General features: G+C 38.5%; 1 protein-coding gene across 2 annotated transcripts in view; it reads left to right on the top strand.

Moving 5' to 3' along the window:
* Positions 1–19,121, top strand: part of pik3c2a (phosphatidylinositol-4-phosphate 3-kinase, catalytic subunit type 2 alpha) — a 48,720-nt gene that overhangs the window by 8,225 nt on the left and 21,374 nt on the right. For both annotated transcript variants that reach the window (XM_028038087.1, XM_028038079.1), the window contains 4 exons: positions 6,537–6,628; positions 9,611–9,771; positions 16,531–16,651; positions 18,884–18,995. In XM_028038087.1, coding sequence (XP_027893888.1) covers positions 6,537–6,628; positions 9,611–9,771; positions 16,531–16,651; positions 18,884–18,995 — 486 coding nt within the window. The remainder of the gene's footprint in view (positions 1–6,536; positions 6,629–9,610; positions 9,772–16,530; positions 16,652–18,883; positions 18,996–19,121) is intronic.

The following is a 19,121-nucleotide window of genomic DNA, read 5'->3' as shown; positions in this document are numbered from 1 at the left end:
GATTTTTATGTAGACTGTTTAAACCAGATGACATTACTATGTGGATGTGGTTTTTGCTAAACTCAACTAAATTAAATTACTAGCACCATTGTGCGCATTTTTTTTTGTCATCTTCAACATCTATCACTAAGTGATGTGCTGTTCGTTTACTGTAAGGAAGTTCATCATTGCCAATGATGACCTCACAGAATTTCACTTCCACAAAATCCAAACCAACGCTTCAGCCCTCCGGGGCTTTTTGTTTCTGTATGTCTTACATGTTGTTTCTACACGGGCCTTGTATTGAACCATGCATTTGATACAGATCAGCCCTGGATTTGGACACTACTGCTGTTATATAAACTAGAATATATTTTTGTTAAAGCAGCTGAATTAATATATAAATTACACAAGATGACCATTTATTATTTTGTTTACCTCCCCAAAATCTTGTGTTTTAAGAGAGGCAGGTACTTCTATGATCTGTTGTAAGATTTTGCTGCAAATAATAAGGCAGATCTCTGCTCTTGCTTTAGGCAAGAGTCATAGTAGAGGTCTGCCATCTGTCAGTATGGCCGCTATCTGTGCTGAGTCAAGCTGAAACCAGTCACCCTGTCGAAACTTTGTGCTTTTAATGTCTAACCCTTCAACTGTATTAGCTGTTCTGTGAGACAATTAGCTCTCACAGATCACTAAATACTAAAATACTTCGACTTTTATGAAAATATAGTTTGTCATTGCTCTTGATTTTTAGTCTTTTCAAGCGATTTTGTTTTGTGAGGGTGTTTTCGTTGGGTCATTTTGCCCACTTCCTGCTGATTGTTTTAGATTTGTCCTGACCAAAGAATTTTTCTCTGTTGCACTTCCTCACACAACAATGAGAATTAACTCCCCCGACACTACATTTTATATATTCTTTCCAGAATACTTTTGGTTTTTTGTTTCTTTTTTATACCTCCAACAAACAAAACAACATAACTGTTGAAAGTAAGAACGCTATTGATAATGTCTCACTCATACTTCCATTGAGGACTCTGGAGATTTAGTTTTTCTCTTTATCAAAGGCAACTCGTCCAGGGTGCACACCCCGGAGAGGATTCCAGGGCTGAGGAATGTCTTTATTCTTGAAATGATGAAACCGTGCTTGTTTACTCTTGCCCATATGTTATGTCTAGATTCGCATGTGTTTGTTACTGAAACTGCTAATGTTTCGCAGTTTGAGCCTTTTCATCGCCACGCTCACTTTTTCTTGTCTCCGTCTGTCTGTCATGCCTGCCGTCTTTATATTGGGAGGTCATGATGGTGGTGTTGTGTGTTTGCTTGCTCCCCCTGTTCCTTCTGCTGCTGCCCGCTGTCTGCTTGTTGCAAACAGGAACAGGTCTGTGCAGGTCCTCTGTGGTGGAATAGCCCAACTATCACCCTTAATGTGTTACTATTTTAACCCAACTCTCCTGAGATGCCAGATCTCTGAAAAGATTAAAAATAGCAACATTTTGAGCGATACTGACTTGATGATCTTCTGCAAATTCAATTCAAATAAAAAAAAAATACTCTATTGATTCCAAAGTCAAATTAAATGTTGTTACTCCAGGGCTTCTCCCAGTGTATGATAAGGCTGGTGGGCCACCAGGCTTTACTTGCACTCCCACCAGGCTTATCATTGTTTTTATTTATTACAAGTGTTTAAACACTAGTAAGAGTGATATCAAAGATGGGTTAAAGACTCTCACTGGTGAAACAGTTGGAATAACAATAGCAACATGGTCTACATTTTTTTCTAGTACTTTTTGTCTAGAAAGGCAGTAGCTTGAAGGAATAAGAGAAAAAACCAAATGAGTGGTCTGAATGCTGTCATAATACATAATATGTAGTTTTTTAAATTATTATTTATGACTAATTATTGCCTCACTGTTGATAACATAATGTAACAAGATTCTTTTTAAATGCAGTTGTATTTTTTCTTTAAACGGACTAAGCAATAATGTAGACTATACACCAATGTTGAATTGTTAATAATACACCTTTTATTTAGCTGAGGTGTTTCCACTTATTATTTACATGTTTTTGTACTAACATAACTATAATCAGCTTTTAGTATCTGGTTATTTATTTATTTTGTCTTTGCTTAAGTGCAAATTTACAAAAATGGGCAGACAATATGAGGCTGAGAACAAAATGATGCGATTTTGACTACTACAACGACAACCGATTTCGGCAGTTCAGCTCAACTATGCCGAGCCCTTTACTGTAGGCTTCTCCACTCTGCTGTGCACTTCACCGGCTAACATGGGGAAAATCTGACAAGGTTGCACAGATTATCAGAACTCAATTGGAGCGGAGTTGTTCCTGATCAAGAGCACAGACATCGGTGCATCAGAAACTGCCAGCAGACTTCCTAGTGACTGAAAACAGCCTATCACTGTCTGGAACCTTTCATCCAGACAGTGATAAGTGCGACTTTCACTCCGGCACAACGTACAGTCCGGAAACAATAGCATGTATTTCTGATACCCCGCCCTTGTCTCACTTTGACTCTACTTGACTTCAAACTGTGTGGCTGTTTCTTTCCATCTAGCTGCTGCGTACCTTCCACCCACCTACCCCATCCGTTTCACTCTTTCATTTGTAGGTAGAGCTTGAGTCGATGATAATCAGCACCCAAACAAATACACCTTTATATTTAGATGAGGTGTCATGCCTCAGTGGGTGACAGACTTCTTGTCAGTCAGTCAACCCCTGACTGGCGCCTCTTCAAACCTTCCTCTTTCTGACATCCCTTACTGCACTCTACCATGTCTAGGTTAAGATGGGACCCGTTCACATTACTCACCGTCAGCACCAGAGTGTTGCGTCTCTTAATTTGGATGGATGTACTTTTGAATCAATACATTACAGCTGAATATATCAACATCATCTTCTAGTTTGTAATGACATCGTTTTGGTAATAACCAGCTGTTATTGAAGCGATATCTAACCCTCCTCCACCTTTCCCCTTTCCCTCTACATGCAGACTGATTTTTATGAGACGGCCCAACTTATCTGTGCTGTTGCTCAAGTTCTTGAGTGAGAAAGTAAAACCTGCAGGATGTCAGCATGCACTGTACATTTTTTTTCTCTTTTCTTTTTTCTTTTTACATAACGAACAGATCTTTTCTTCCCCCGCACACTTCCAGACCTCCACAAACCTTTTAACGACGCCTCCGCATTTCAGACTATGCCGCGTTTTTCTATTCTGCACAGGTTAATTGCGCTCTCTGCACAAATGTGAAAACCTACACCTTAAGCGATTCTCACTTTAAAGTTCCTCTGGTGGGATAGTCTGCAATAGAGGATGTTGCATTGATTCCTGTCCGTTGTGACTCACCTGACAAATGGCAGGCCGCTTCCTAAACTTTGACCTTTCTCTGAAGGAAGCAGAAGTGAGTTGCAGCTGAGCAAAGCAAATATAATCTTTAATAGAGCGCATGATGAAAACAAGAAAGATTCATTTAACAGTGTTTGATCAATTGTTTGTTCACTGAGTCTAGATTTCAGTTCATCACAGGAAACGTGACTTCATTAGCTATCAGATACTTCTGTTTTGAAAGTAGTAGTAGTTCTGCTTTAAGGCTACTTGCTTCCCCCTTCATATAAACTTTACAGTTTGCTGTAGCCGATTTCTTCTTAGTGTTGCTTTGCTTGGAAAATAGCCCGTTTTGAACGCTGCCAAAGTATTTTGCCAACATGATCAACTGCCTCTATGTCGCGGTGATGTTGAGGTTTATCCAGACGGCCTTTAATACCTCAGCAGTGGAGGGTGTTTTTGTTTTCAGGGTGTCGACTTCTCTCAGTTCCACCCGTAGTGAACTCGAAACCCGATGAGACTGATTGGAGGGAAAAAAGGCTGTTTTTCACAAGACACTTTGCAGTATGCTTGCTATTGCTGGCAGTAAATGTGTAACAGGATAAAATGATAATATATCACACCCAGACAATTACAGTGAAACTCCTTTCAACTCTTTCTGCAAAACCTTGTTTTGTTCTTTCTTTTTTAAATCCAACTCTTAAGTACGTAGCTGCAGTTTAATTCAATGTCCAGTGAAAATGTTTTTTTTTTTGTTTGAGCCCTTAGTTTTTCACTACTAAATGTGGAATTAGCAAGAGCTATTAACTTTATTTTACGTCGTCTTAGACAGTGTAATGTGTGTTACTCAAGCTCACTATGTATTTGTCTTTTTAAAACAATTTTAGAAAAAGAATTTTTTATTTTGCAATTGGGGAACTGTTATTTTGTTGACTACAGCAGTGATATTTCTTCATTTCAATTTGGCTTGGGATTTGCATAGTAGTTTTCTTCTGTCATCTAAAAGGTTGAGTTTCCCAAGAAAAAAAAAACCAGGAACATTTGTGTCACTTGGTAAACAAGAAGTTATGGGTTTTTAATTGGTTATCTGTCACTTTAGAGTAGAATTTGGACCGCAAGAGGATCAGAAAACCCGAAAGTGATCAGTTTTATTACAAATTACTCAATTAGTCAAAATTTTTAATTTTTTAAACAATTTTTACCTTCTTTTTTGTCTTGAAGGCATTCACCAGCGTGTTCTAGGTTGAAGCCATGTTTCCTTCATGAAACATTTGGGTTTTGACATGACATTTGCTGTTTTTCATGTTCCATTTTATTCTTTAAAAGACTTGCAGATTACACCGGTAGGACTAGAACTACAAGCTTGATTAATTTGTTGTAAAGGAGAGAGAACTTAAACTTTAGCCTTTTACTTGATTGGAGAAAACAAAACAGGAAGTTAGAAAAACAAAATTACATTTCCTCATCTTGGATGGGAGTGTCACATGTAAGGATGGCTTTTAAGGTATCTACTTTATGAGTCTAATACTCGTCCCTATTTGAACTCACATTGCCACACATGTTCAGAGAGGATGCTCACATACAAAGTCACACGCAGAACCTGGACAAGAATGCCATCAGATATGAAAAAAACTGAATTAGTGGACGCAAAAATTGCCTAATTATGTGTAAAAATGCTTATTTGGCTCAACTCACTTAATTACTTAGAACAGACTGTGGTCGTTATGTTGCACAGTGTGTTCCTGGTTTTACAGTCAACGTTGTGATACGTTAGCGGACGTGCAGAGAGAAGATGAGAGATTAGTCAGCATGTGAATTTAAAGGAGCTGTTCCCATGACTTCAGACCCGCCGGCCGAATTCCCACTTGCCGGTGTCCGGCATAAAGAAAAAAGAAAGAAAAACGGTGTGAAACATGGACGGACCTTTCTATGCTTTACAGTGATGCATCAGGGCTATTCTGATCTCAGCCATGAAAGATTCTCACTTCCTTATCATTTTTGAAGAATCTTTTGTGGTTTTCTTGAATTAAAACAAACCTTACTGATTTTCCTCTGCTTGCCTCTCATTCATTGATTTCTTAATAACACAACAACTACAAGAGTTGCTGAAAGTTTTTTTTGTGTGTATATTTTGCCACATTAAAACCAGTGATGTGTTGATCCACTTTTTTCACTTCCGATACCGATACCTGAGGTTTAGTATCAGCTGATACACAAAAACAGACTTGAGTTGACTTAAAACGTTTCTTCTTTTGAAACACAGTCTAGAATGTTTTTTATATATGGATCGATACAGATATTAATATTTTTTTGGTAAATCTCTAATTAAAACCACAGACTTCATTGTTGTGTTTGGGACTTCACAAAATGAAGTAGTTCTGTAGTAAATCCACCCACTGGTTGTTAAGTTCAGCTCTCTACCAGATCTGCCATCTAACAAAGAATAAATCCATCATCAATATTCTGCACACTTGTTTCATCCATTTTTCCCCCCTCATCCCTCTCCACCTGTGCTGCTCTTTCTGCCTCATTTGGGATGAGGTCTGACCGATTTTTCAAGCCATGACTGAGCACTTTTGCTTCCCAGGAAGGGGCGGAGTCTTTGCGCGTCTCATTTCCTGTGCCTCAGGAAGTGCATTCCTCAGCTGCTGACAATCAGACGGCAGTAAAAGACAGACACTGTAGTTGCGATTTCTCTGCTGCGGACCGGCCTCCAGGAATCTCTTAGCGTAATTCCAAAGGGTGTTGTCTCAGGATTTATTTCTCTGTGTATGAATATGCAAAATTATGTATTGGATGATTTTCCATACCTTTGAAAGCCCTGCCTTTTATTTTGACACCTCTTATTGAACTCAAGCTGCACACCCAAACAGTGTTGAACCAAGGCAGCGTCACACAGACACAAAAGATCTAAAGATTTATGGTTGTGTTTTTGTGCTCCTTCTGACTTGTTGATTGGCTCTGGAGGATTAATAGTGTTGAGGTGTTTCTAATAAAACTTCCCCTTCATCAGTCTTTGAACTCACTATTGCTATCCTGACATTTGCTAAGCTCTTTTGAAGAAGTATGTACTTAAGGACATATACGATATAAAGCATTTTAATGATTTTTAACCCTCAATCATCCAAGCTTTCCTTTCAAGCTGTATCTGTATTTTTTTAAAGCAATTGTTGTTCTTTTAATTCTAATCTTAGTGAATCCTTTGCTTGTTTAGGGAAAGGGGAATGGTTTGGTGAAGAATGCTGTGCTGGAGGTACAGGACGCCCAGAACCTGGAGATTGTTGCGTTTTGTAAAGACCTGGCAAGGTAAGCTGGATTTTTTCTACGGAGGAGAACAATAAACCTCTCTTTGGGCCGTTACCAACTCAAACTATCTTCAAACGTATATAAACTTCAGTGACATTGGACTCTCTATCCGAAGAGTTTTATAAGAAGTCGGTCCACTCTTTGCTGCTTTTTCATCTTTTAGGCAGCGGTGGGCAATTTTGACATAGAATTTTAGTGTGATATATTGAGGCACTATTCTGATAACAATAAATATTAGAATGAAAAAATATATATATATTTTTTATCTTATTGTATGGCCGCAGGGCACAGCATTCACAGTGCCACAAATAGAAATATTCTTGAAAAACATTCCCATTTGAAACTGGCTTCGTCGGGACACAACTTGCGTAAAAAGCTGAGTTATATCACTAAACGGCACACAGTATCTTTATTTAGTCATATTTTTCAAATTCATTGATTTTTATTTAAGCAAATATGGACCAAACAGTGGAGATAATAGCAAAAATAAAGGTTCCAATAATACTGTCAGTTTTGTGTTTTCATCAATAACTGAAATTTATCATAATAATAAAAAATTTTATGAGAAGATTTTCACAATAAACAATACAATAATCGTATGATCTATGATACATTTATTGTATTGTTTATACAATACAATTATATAATAATTGTATTATACAAAGAAGAAAGTAGTCTTTATTCCGAGAGGATTACTTTCAGGTCTGCTTGGAATGCTTTCTTCATGGTTTGGGAATGTGTTTATGGGAATCTTTGACCATTCTGCCTGGAGGTCATATGAGGTCAAACTCTGATGCTGGTCTCAGCTTGAGCTTATCCAGAAAGTGATCTATTGAGTTCAGGAATCTGTACAGGCCAGTCAAACTCTTCCCCTCTTAACTCACGTTGTGCACTGTCACGTTGAAACTGAAAGGGACATTCCCAAACTTTTCCCACAATGTAGGCAGCATGTAATTTTCCAAAATGTCTTGGTATGCGGTAGCTCTAAGAGTTTCTCTCCCTGGAACTGATGGACTCAGCTACTGAGTCCATCAGTCCCCCACCATTTTCCCCTCTGCACCAAACTCCTTTGGATTGCGCAACACAGGCACCATCTTTGTCTCTAGAGAACACATCTCTCCAGTAGTAACATGCTTTACCTCTGCATCTGACGCTTTGTGTAGCATTTTACATTCTGTCCGAGCGCTAATGTCTCATGAGATTTAGAGTTTTTGATGCACTTGATGCCTCTCAAAGTCCTCTAACCAGAATGAGTTGCTGATGTGTCTTATTGTATCAGTGGAATTCACTGAGCTTCTGAGAGCAACCCATTATTTCCCAGATGTTTGCAGGATGTAGTCAGCATACCATGGTACTGAGTTGTGTACACTTGTGGCCATGGAAGTGACTGAAACTCTTGACTTTAATGACTTGGATGGATGGACCAATATTGGTACAACACATCACACCCAAGAAAATGACTGGTACCTGTGGTAAAGAAAGACGTGTAAGAGTCCAGGAAATAAATCCATGTTTTGTTTCAGTAATCTAATGGCAGTAGAAATATTGGGGAAAATCCAATCAAAAAGCAGAAAACGTCTCATTGTTATTGACCAAAGGACCCGTGCCACAATTGGCACTAGCTTTGCTGCTGCTAACACTTTTTACAACCTTCTTTTGGCAGTAGGACAGCACTTAGTCTTTGACATTCCAGGAGGTTTGAACAGAGAGGGACATTGTTGACCGTTTGGAACAATCTCTCCAGATTGTCTAAAACTTTGACTCCTTTCCCCTGCTCTCTTTTCTCAGCTAACCCAAACATTTTCTGTAGACTTTAGGTTGGCTATAGAAAACAGTTGGGGGTTTTTTGGTGTCTGTTGAACCAATTTGATGATTAAAAAAAAAAAAGTTATGTTTAATGAATCATTGTCTTTCTCAAAATACCCAGTGATTGTCTATTTTCAGTTATTTGGCTGAGCTCAAAAGACATTTATTTTAAATTTCGTGAAGTTTGAGGCCATTCACTCTAACAACGTTCTAAGTTCCTTGGGAAGAAAAACCGGCCCACAGCATCACAGATCCTCCACCATACACAACAGTCTATGTGCTTTGGGAATATGAAATGCCTAGACACACTTCTACTTGCTGGCATTTGTAAAACAAGAGCAGAGATAAGGAAGACTGTTAGCTTCTGTGGCTGTGCTAAGGTGGTTTCCCCCATGTGCATCAATTCATATGACTGTTTATCTGGTATTTGATCTATTACAATAGGCAGGTAGAAGCACTTTTAGAGATATTTGGAGTCTCAAGTATCAGACTGGTCGTGACATGTCACAATGCGTTTTTCATGCTAGAAATATAATGCAGCTCCTGGCTTAAAATGAAGAAAGTCTCCTAGTGATTCTCCTACAGTATGTTAATGGGTATCAATCTGCTAATAGCCTGAAGTAAATTTCACTTAAATTAAAAAAGTAATCAAAATCACCCATGGTTTAATTAAATCTTTTCACGTTTTGTAAGTGAACAAAATGCACACGCGCTTGCTTGATGACATGTTTCCACTTTAGTCCATCTCCAGGATCCGTACAGAGTTTTCTTACCACAGTATTTGGTTTGGGTGGGGTGACGATGAAGCTGTGCTGACGGAATGTACTTTCACTATGATCACACCGTCAACGCCCAGCCAACGTCTGGCAGCGTCACCACATCCTGGGTGGTCAACAAAAAATTATTTGCATAGCTTACAATTTAAAAGAATCCATTTGTGTGAAATGGGACAAAAGAGAAAATTTCTTGGCATTTTCATTTTCTAGCAAAGAAAAATATCCGGTCAGACTTTCCCCATGATTCATCCAGTAGTCTGATCCAATTCATCTGATTTATACGGCTAACTGGCTGGCCTTTGTTTCCCTTTATTTTATATTATTTTTTCTCCCACTGGGCATGAAAACCAAAACATAATAAAAATGCGTTGACCCTCTTTTGTTTCTTTTCCTCCTGCAGCCTACGTTCCAGGTTCCCTCACGACGACATTGGAACCAACCCGGGCTTCGTCCTCAGCCCCGTCATTGCCCAGAGAGAGAGCGGACCGGACAATAACTGCTCTGTCAAAGTTTCCATTGAAATCCCCGAATCTCAGCAGCCTGTGACTTTCACCTGTGATGGTAAGCATCTGACAAGTGACTGAAAAAAACAAAATCAATAAAAAATATTTACACAATTTGAAAAGGGGAGGTAGGAGTTGCGCTGTTCGCACTTACAGCAGAATATTGAGATGTGGCATGGGGTATATGTCAATTTTTATGTAATGGACATTCGTAAAGAAACAAAACAGATGTTTTTTTTCTCTTACATTTTATAGGGACAGTATTAAAAAATCAACTGTTTTGAGCTTTACATAACATCATGTTATAATATTATTCCCTCATGAAAAACATACCTGGAGTGTCGCCTTGATTATTTCATGCATGTTTGAGAAATCCTCTAATCTCCCATGCCAACCATTCAGCTGTGCAAAACGCCTGATTGCACCTAGCCCCGCCTCCTCTTTCCTGCAGTTTCCGACCTTCTGCCCGACTTCTCAGTGAAACACTGGTAAAAATGTTGTCAAAGGGTCAATAGAGGAGCCATGTTGTGATGACTTCCTGAAGGCGGAGTTTCAGAAAGAGTAGCAGTTTTTAAAGAGACAGAGGCCCCATTTTTAGGCTTCAAATTAGGAAGTCAAATTTCTCTTAAGTCATATTTGACACATACAACATTTTTATAACAACTGAAGGTAACATTATTACTTGATTGTGCTATAAATTTGCACTGTGTGCCTGGAAAACACTTAAAACCTTCTCTTAAAAGGTAAAAATAAATGTTTTTACCTTTTAATGTTTGCTTAAGTAAAGCAAACATTTACTTTAAAAAATCATCAATACAGCCTACATATTATATCACACATTTATCAATTTTCAAGCATGACTATATAATATTAATACCAATAAAAAATATATATATATGTATATTATTATTATTATTATTATTATTATTATTATTTTATCTTACAAATACCAATCTGGAAAGCATGACATGCATAGTTAGTCAGACCTGCTCTGATACCCCAAAATAAAATCCATTTTGATAGAGGTCCTCCAGTGAGTGGAGTTCAGATTTTTATCTTAAAAGACCTCCAGAACTGAAAACGGTATATCCTGTTTCTTCACATTAATGCCCAGCTGCTGCTTGCCCTTGTAATGTGTCAAATTGTACAAAGATTCAAAGATGCAGGATGTTCACTAGTACATTTTTATATACTTCTGATAAATTTTTGTATCTTACAACATTTCAAAAAGATGTTGCGATTTTCCTGTGTGACTGATACATGACTTATTGACCCTTTGCAACTACGTCACCTAATCATGTTGAGGCGCCATGGCAACCGTCAGTAGTGACATTGAGAATGTTGAACGGACCGCGATTGTTTTCCCAAGTTGTTTTCACCAAAACAGCCATGGCTTCTACTTGTTTAAGTCGAGCTAATTTGTCTGTACAAGTAGCACACCTTGGTGGGGCACAAAAGTTGAAACTAGCTAGCTTAGAAACAGACGCCTGACTTCTGACGTGTTTGTTGATTGGCTCAAATCTCTGACTTTGCCTGAATTCACACCACATGATTTATACCACAATGTCTTAATTGACGTTTTCAAAGTTCAAACTTGACTAACCAGTTTTCATCGTACATGCTACATGATGGTGTGGCATTTTCTCCATGGTTGCTACTGATTAGACGCGTACCTTCTCCCTGCATCTTCCTAAGCTTACTTACTTGTGAAGTATATGAACGTTAATCTTCTTATATAAAGTGTTCACTGCACGTTCACTGCACAGAGGGCTGCCAGTCCTTGGGATTGACGGCTGCTGTCCATCGGCGACATCTTTCCTCAATAAAAAGGCTTACTAGAAAAGGACAAGTTTGGTTTGCGTCCTTGTCTGTTTGTGGAGCTAATTACCATTTTACAGTGAATTAAACTAAATGAAAGAATGAGTTGTCTTGAACTCTGCCGCTTTCTGAAGATCGTGACGCCAGTTACAGATGAGTCTGTATCTCTTAGCCTGTTTATTGCTTAAGTATCTCCTTGTGTTCCCCCACTTGTTTTGCATAAAACATGCAAGTAGGGGACGATTTAAGAAATGAAGAAAATTCCCAGCTTATGCAAGAACTCCTAGCATTAAAAAACTTTCTAATTCTGACATTCAGTCTCTGAATAAGCCAGCTACAACTCATAGGAGCAGTATTTACTGCATTCCTCAGTAAACACCTGAATCATACCTTCCAGGATACCAGTTGTCTCTGTGGGTTTACCTCTCTTTCTTCCTGTTAATATCATTGCCTCAGTCACGTTCTAGGCAAATTTTCCTTTTTCCCGTCATGATATCCAGTTCCTGACTTCCCTGTTTTTTTTTTTTTACTCTGTCAGCAGTGTGTTGACCCACATACTTGATGTTTGGATTCCTTTGATAGGACAAAAAAATCTTTTTTAGAAACAATGGGCTTCAGTTCTGGCTTTAATGGAAGGAGCTGAACGTTATCCAACAAAGGTTATTGATTCGCTCTCATAATGGCCGACCTTTTTCTTACCGTTTCTTTTGCATTTCTCGTTTCACCATCTTTTTAACTACTGCTGCTGTTTCCTTCTCTGCTTGAAATTGTAGTAATATTTCAAACGGCTATCATTCCTCTCCCGTTTTTCTAAATATAAACAGACGATGCTTAATAACACTAAGATATGAAGTTACTGGTTAAGAAGAAATTAGGTCTGGTAATTAAAGATCTTTGTATGGGTTCTTAAGAAGTCTGGCTGAAAAGATAGGGGGGCAAATCTTCTTGGGCTGGAAAGTAAAACGCTGCTGCCTTCTGAGGATTCTTTACATATTGTGGCAACGGAGTGAAGAAGAAAGAAGAAAGCAAGTCAATAAAACGAAAAAGAATGTAGAGCGAGGAGAAGTTGGGAAATTTGGGAGAGATGATTTTCTGACAGTAAAGCTAAGGAAAGATTTGTGGGAAGTTTGGTGAAGCTGCACATAAAAACAATTGACTGCATGAAGTGAATTCATAGAGAAGACAAAACAATGTTTGGAATAGGACACAACTATCATGTTTCCTCTAAATTCTTGAGATAAAAACAGGAAAGACCGACTGGTAATTTTTTCTAGGAAACGTCTTTGGGCTACAGAACAAGGCTTGATGTTTTAAGGGGGGAAAATAATTTATTTCAAAGACTGGAGTTTTGTCTGATATGTAATATTTAAATGCTTTGTGTATTATTCGAAAAAAGATTTTATGGAGTTATTCTTGATGCCTTTAATGCCAGAGGAGGCTCTATATTTGTATTTACTCACATATCAAGGGTGATCTTAGTACAAGACAGGTGTGGGCAGCATCATGGTACTGAATTATGAATGAATAAAACATGTGAATATGTTTTTGTAAAAAAAAAGTAGTTTTAGTAAGTCACACCTTTTGAAGTAGTTACACATACCATTTGTAGGACAGAAAGACACCGGACTGTTGTTTCTTTCCTGTTCTGGGATCCCTCCCCCATCTTTATTTTTGTATCAACTTCCCCTGCTTAAGGATTACCAGTGGCGCCCTCTGCTACACGGTGGCCATACTGCAACACACAAAAAAAAGATCTGATATTATATTCTGGAGTGATTCCTTGTACGACAGCTTTTTACTTGTACTTGAGTAAAAATATGTTGACGTACTGACATTCTTACCCACGTACAACTTTGAGGTACTCTATGTTAGAGGTAGGCAGCACAAGTTGTGAAATTGCTCTTGTATGAAACGTAAGTATGCTGGAAACCAAGCTTCTTTCTGCCATGTGAATTTGCTCAGACTGTAATTAAGACTTAAATGAAGCTTAAATCACATCTTATATGAAATTTTGCAGAACCTGTGTATTCATACTTTAAGAGTGACGCACCCCCAATCAGGAATCTTACCTGAAACTCTTGTACTTTATGTATATATTTGCTATTGATGGACCTTACCAGAGGGGCCACTTTTCATTGGCTGATGCCCATTCTATGAGGTCACCTGCGTGGCCATCTCACAAACACACTTAGCTTCCCGTTAGCTAAGTACAGCATAATGGCAGAACTGATACAACTTCTACACCTTGAAGCCTGTCTGCTACACAGTCTTACGTAGCTAAACAGATCAATATGCAATGTGTCTGTATCTGACATACACTAAACATTTTATTTAGCAGAAAAGGCTTTTACTCGTGTTAGCCACGTTAGCACCAAGTACAGCTAGTCAATCAACCATCGCTGTGTTCAGGGAAGCGCTGATTAATAATCGAGAAATAAATATCAAGCCTGGAAACTTGATATTGTAAAGGACTGAATGTTATGTTTTTAACATAATCTTTGCTCGTCTTGCGGGGAGCAGGCGGTTGCCACGGTAACAGGTGTGCTTAAACTACAAAGAGAGAGAGAAAGTAAAAAGGTAGGAGTGGTTTTGAGTTGATCACCTGTTCGGGTTATTTGACCTTTGTTTACCTTTGCTGTGGCGCATTACAGCCGCTGTAGTTTCTAAACGTTGTGAGTTTACGTCATTCACAACAAACATCAAATAGAACAAATATATTTCATTAAATTTTAACAAACAAATGGCTTCTACTGCGATAATTATGTGAAATTAAATTAATTATATCCCAACTTCAGAAGATTTGCCTTTACCTTTACAGAGCTCTTTGGTTCCTCCTATCAGTCTGTAGCTTCTCATATTTCAGTCATCAAACCAAATTTCAGGTCTACCATAACTGACTGACACCTGCTGGCCTCAGGTTTGCAACCAGCTTGTGACTGAGAAACCAGTAACCTCCTCCCAGATGATGACATGAACTTGTTAGTTCCTCTGTCCATTGTAGTAGCTGATATATTGTGAAAATCCGGTAGAAATGATGCACTAATCGAGTCATGTTTACATAGAAACAACGCGCTTTGCTTGTGAGACTTGCGGTCATGTGGGTCGGTTGTGGGCGGAGCTTGGTAAGGTCCATTATTGTGGTCCTTCAGCTCAGGTCTGCCTCCATCTGTCTGAACATCTGTGTTTGGGTGTAGGAGCTGCTCCAGAAGCAGAAATCTTTGTTTGCTTTGTGTCACAGTGGAATTACAGCCATCCTTTTTCACATCTTTACAATGTTTGCCTTGTAGATTTACAAAGTGACGAGTGACTTCTGGCTTCACTCGCCCTCTCGTTAGCTGCCTCATGAAACTGGATCTGAACTCCGTCAAGCCAGTTGTTTCATTGGTTATTAAACAGCTACAGTGGTTGATTTATTCCACATTCTGTGGAATAAATTACTCCTGATTTAGCCAATGTATTGTTTTTTTTGTTTGTTTGTTTTCATCTATGTTAAAATGTTCATGCCTTTGTGACTCAGCCAGCGCTGCTCCCTAGCTCCCATGTGTGAAAAATTAACACAATGAGAGACAGGAAATTTCTCGCTAAATCACAAAAACACTTCTCTGTGAACTCTAGCAGAGTCAGGCACGGCCTCACGTTGCAGGAGCGGTGTTGGCAGCACCATTCCTCTGAAGGGTGGCGTTCTGTTGTTGCTGGAGTCAGAGGTGGTCTCCGCTGCTCGTCGATGCCGAGTCCAGAGCCGAAATGCTTCCATCTCTCTCTCTGCCGTGTTTGTGTGTACTCCACGTCTGACGAAGTGGATTAGCAGCAGGGTAATCTGCAAGCGTGTCGGGTTACATTGCTGCACCCAGGATGGTCACTGACCTCTCATCCCTCCCAGTCAGTGTGATTACAGGCATTCTGGTGAAATGTCTGTTTATTGCAGATCCTAGTTGTTTTTAATTGAAAGTACTTGTCCAATAAAACCTGATTTGAAATTCAAAACTGGGAGAGGTGGTTGAGGATGCACCGATCCACTTTTTTCACTGCTGATATCCATATCTAATGTTTAGCATCAGATGTTTTTCTGATACAGAAAAACAGTGCTGCATTGACTTAAAATGTTTCTATAAAAAAAAAATAAACAAAGAGACATAAATGTACTGAAATACAAATTAATTTGATAACTCTGCAACAGTACAGAACTCTTAAATACACCAATAGCTTCACAAGCTACGTCACATGTAAAAACAACTTTAATTTTTTCAGCCAGTGCATTTAGGAGTGTATTAGCCAATGTAAAATCAATCATAAACTGACAAAAACAATAGGGTGACTACCTTGGTTAAAAATAGACCGTCCTCCAAATTCTAAATATAATGCGAAATAAATAATAAAACATGACGTCCCTCAGGGCACAAATCCTAGAATTAAACTGATGTGTCTGTTTCAGTTTCTCTATTTATTTTTCATTGGCTGTTTTACCCTTGATTGCACTGACTAAACAAATTAAAGTTATTTTTACATGTTTGACCAAACTTGTGAAGCTATTGGTGTATTTAAGTGTGCTGTACTGGTGCAGCGTTATCAAATAAATGTGTAAATCAGTACGTTTTGACTCTGTTTAAAAAACAAAACAAAAAAACAAAAGAAAGATTTAAGGTATATTTAAATCAACTCAGCACTGTTTTTCTGCATCGGATCGGTATCAGCTGATACCAAACCTCAGGTATCGGTAACGCAAGTGGAAAAAAGCGGATCGGTGCGTTCCTAAAACGTGGTTGTACCTTTTTGCTGACGTAACCAGAGCTTCTTAATACCCTCTAAAAAACATTTTGGACTGTATTAAACAAATTTCAACAAATGTTAATCTTAAAATTAACAGGTGATATTTATTGCGGTTCAAACTGTCCTTTGCAGTATTGGTGTTGGATACGATGATGTTGAGATATCCGTAAGTTTATAAGAACTTCACCCCTGTCCCACTCTCCTTATGTGGATTCCTGTTTTCCCTCTGCAGTGAATTCTCCAGTGGAGCTGCTGATCAGTCAGACGCTGTGCTGGGTTCACGATGACCTGGATCAGGTGGACTTCTCCAGCTATTTGCTCAAAGTGTGCGGTCGGGAGGAAGTGCTGCAGAAGTGAGTATTTCCGAAGCCGTAACACGTCCGGCAGCCCAAGAAAGCGCTCTCCTCCCATGGAGATTTAAGGAACTTTTTTTTTTTTTATGTCCTCTCTTTTTTTTTTCTCCATCTTTCTCTTACTGTGTCGCTCTTATCTTGGCATCCCCCCACGTCCTACACAAATAGGAATGGTGGATGTTTTTATATTTCTACTTTTAACCTCCTCCAACGCTTAAAATATGAAATTCATGGGAACTGCTGCTCTCCTTACCAGCACTTATTGACCACCGTCCACTGAACTGTGTTCAAAGTTGTATGCTACAAATATTACATTAATACTATTAGCAACAATTATCACAAAACCGTAAAGACTTACAAATAAGACGTTTAAAGTTTCGTCAGCCATTTTCAGCTACTTAATTATCATTATTTAAATGACAATCATTATCACACCAACCCTTTCAACACTGTTTTGGTCTTTGCACTTTATATAGACTTCTGAGTAAATAATGTAGTGAGTAGGAGTGCAGTCTAGCTCATGAGATGAGACGATATACAATGTTCGGTTCGTGGAGATGAGACAAGAGGAAAGTTTAACTATATTTGTTGGTAAAGCATGTATTCCATTTTATGGTTGTCTATAATAGAGTTAAGATTTCTCTATAGGAATCTGTTTTCAATGTGTAACGGTGATTCTCAAGCTGTTTCCAACACTTATGTCCTCAGTATAGTCTTGACAGACGTTTTAAAACCGTAGTAAAACAGAACCTTGGACTTCGTCAGGTGGTTGTTGTCATTAAAAACTAACATAAAAAATCCTTTCTATTGGAAATGCAACTTAGGTTTATAGATAGGGTCCATGTTTCCTCTGAAGTTGAACATTTTCAGATGTGGAAATATTAAGCAAAAGCTCCCTAGAAGTTAACATTCAAAGTAGGAAAGTTTGAGGTTTCTCACCTCCAAAACAAAAATGTCCATCTCGCATGTAAAGCTTAGTCTGGCAATCTGTACCTTATGTTTCTGACACAAACACGCAGTACTGTACAGTCTCTTTTTAATGTACGTGTGTTTGAAAGTGCAAAGTGAAAAGCAACCAGAAACATCGTTAATCTAAACTTTTTAGCTAAAGCAGTTAGTCTGGTCACGGATCATATCAACCAGCAAATCCATTTGGTTTTCAAACTGGGACCAGGAAAACACTTGAAGTTACGTATAATGTGGTTTCTAGATCAGAATTCCTGAGCTCATACTGGGAGTTCCCAACATGTCCTCCAACGCCCTCATGAAGAATAATAATTACAATCAAATCTTTTTGTATATTTTTTGAGAACTGCTGAAGGCAGCATAAGACCTCTCTATATGTTGCAGTTTCCCTGCCTCTCTAATTCTAAGGATGACTGAATGCCAAATAGGGTTTAAAATTCTCACATTTTGCTTTTAAAAAAGTTGTACGAATCTCAAAGTCATTGATCAGCCAAAATATGATCAAGTTCTGGTATCTCACAGCTGGCACGACGCAAACTGGAGTTGTGAAAATAAACTTGCCTAACGGAAACTCGGTAATTCTGATAAAACATTTTCACATTTTTTGATTAAACCTTTTTGCGCTAGGATGAGGTGGCCTTTCTGCCATATCAAAATTAGTGTATTTCTCAAGACTGCAATGGACACACTTTTTTCTTTTACATTACACAAGTCACGTGATTAACAACCGGATATTACTACTGGCAGAAATAGTGAAGAAGACAGGAAGCTGTTGGAGGATGATTGCACGGCACATTTTTTGGAGACTTATCACGTAAACAAACTTATTCACGTGTGATTTTAATTACATTTCATACTTAATGAAAACACCGCAATTGTGAAATTGTTTTTTTTTTTTTGTTTGTTAGTTTTACATTAGTGGAACTTCAAAGTTTTGCACACATTTGTAATGGAAACCCAACAAGGCTACTCGGAGTGTACTCAGGACATACGTCATTTCTTAACTTTTTGAAAGTGAAGTTCAAAGGGAAACTATACTCTGGTTTGGATTATTTTTGCCCTTGAAGGTGTAATTTAATTCATGTCCATAACAGTAAAATCTAATATTGAAGCTTTTCTACAGTCTAATCAAATGACGTCACAGTGGAGATGAGCCAAGCTAACGTAGTTGACTCTGTTCCTCTTGTTAGTCAATCCATAATGTTACTTTGGATCTCTAAGATTGTGTTATCTCTAACACTGGGTGTCTGCCGCCCTGTTCCACAGTAAACACAGCCTAGGCAGCCATGAGTACATCCAGAACTGCCGGAAGTGGGAGAACGAGATCACCTTACAGCTGCTCTCTCACTCAACCATGAGGAGGGACCTGGCGCGAAGTGTAAGTTACTCTTCACAAGTTAAGTAAGATAGTTACAAACTCGTCCCACTGATAAGCTACCAATATACATTTTGGTGAAATTACGACCCTAATTATCTGTGATTTAATATTTATTTTCTCTCACCG

Source organism: Xiphophorus couchianus, chromosome 2 (genome assembly GCF_001444195.1).
Source record: "Xiphophorus couchianus chromosome 2, X_couchianus-1.0, whole genome shotgun sequence".
NCBI lineage: Eukaryota > Metazoa > Chordata > Actinopteri > Cyprinodontiformes > Poeciliidae > Xiphophorus > Xiphophorus couchianus.
Note: the sequence above shows the minus strand (reverse complement) of the source record. Positions and strands in the feature narration are given on the sequence as shown.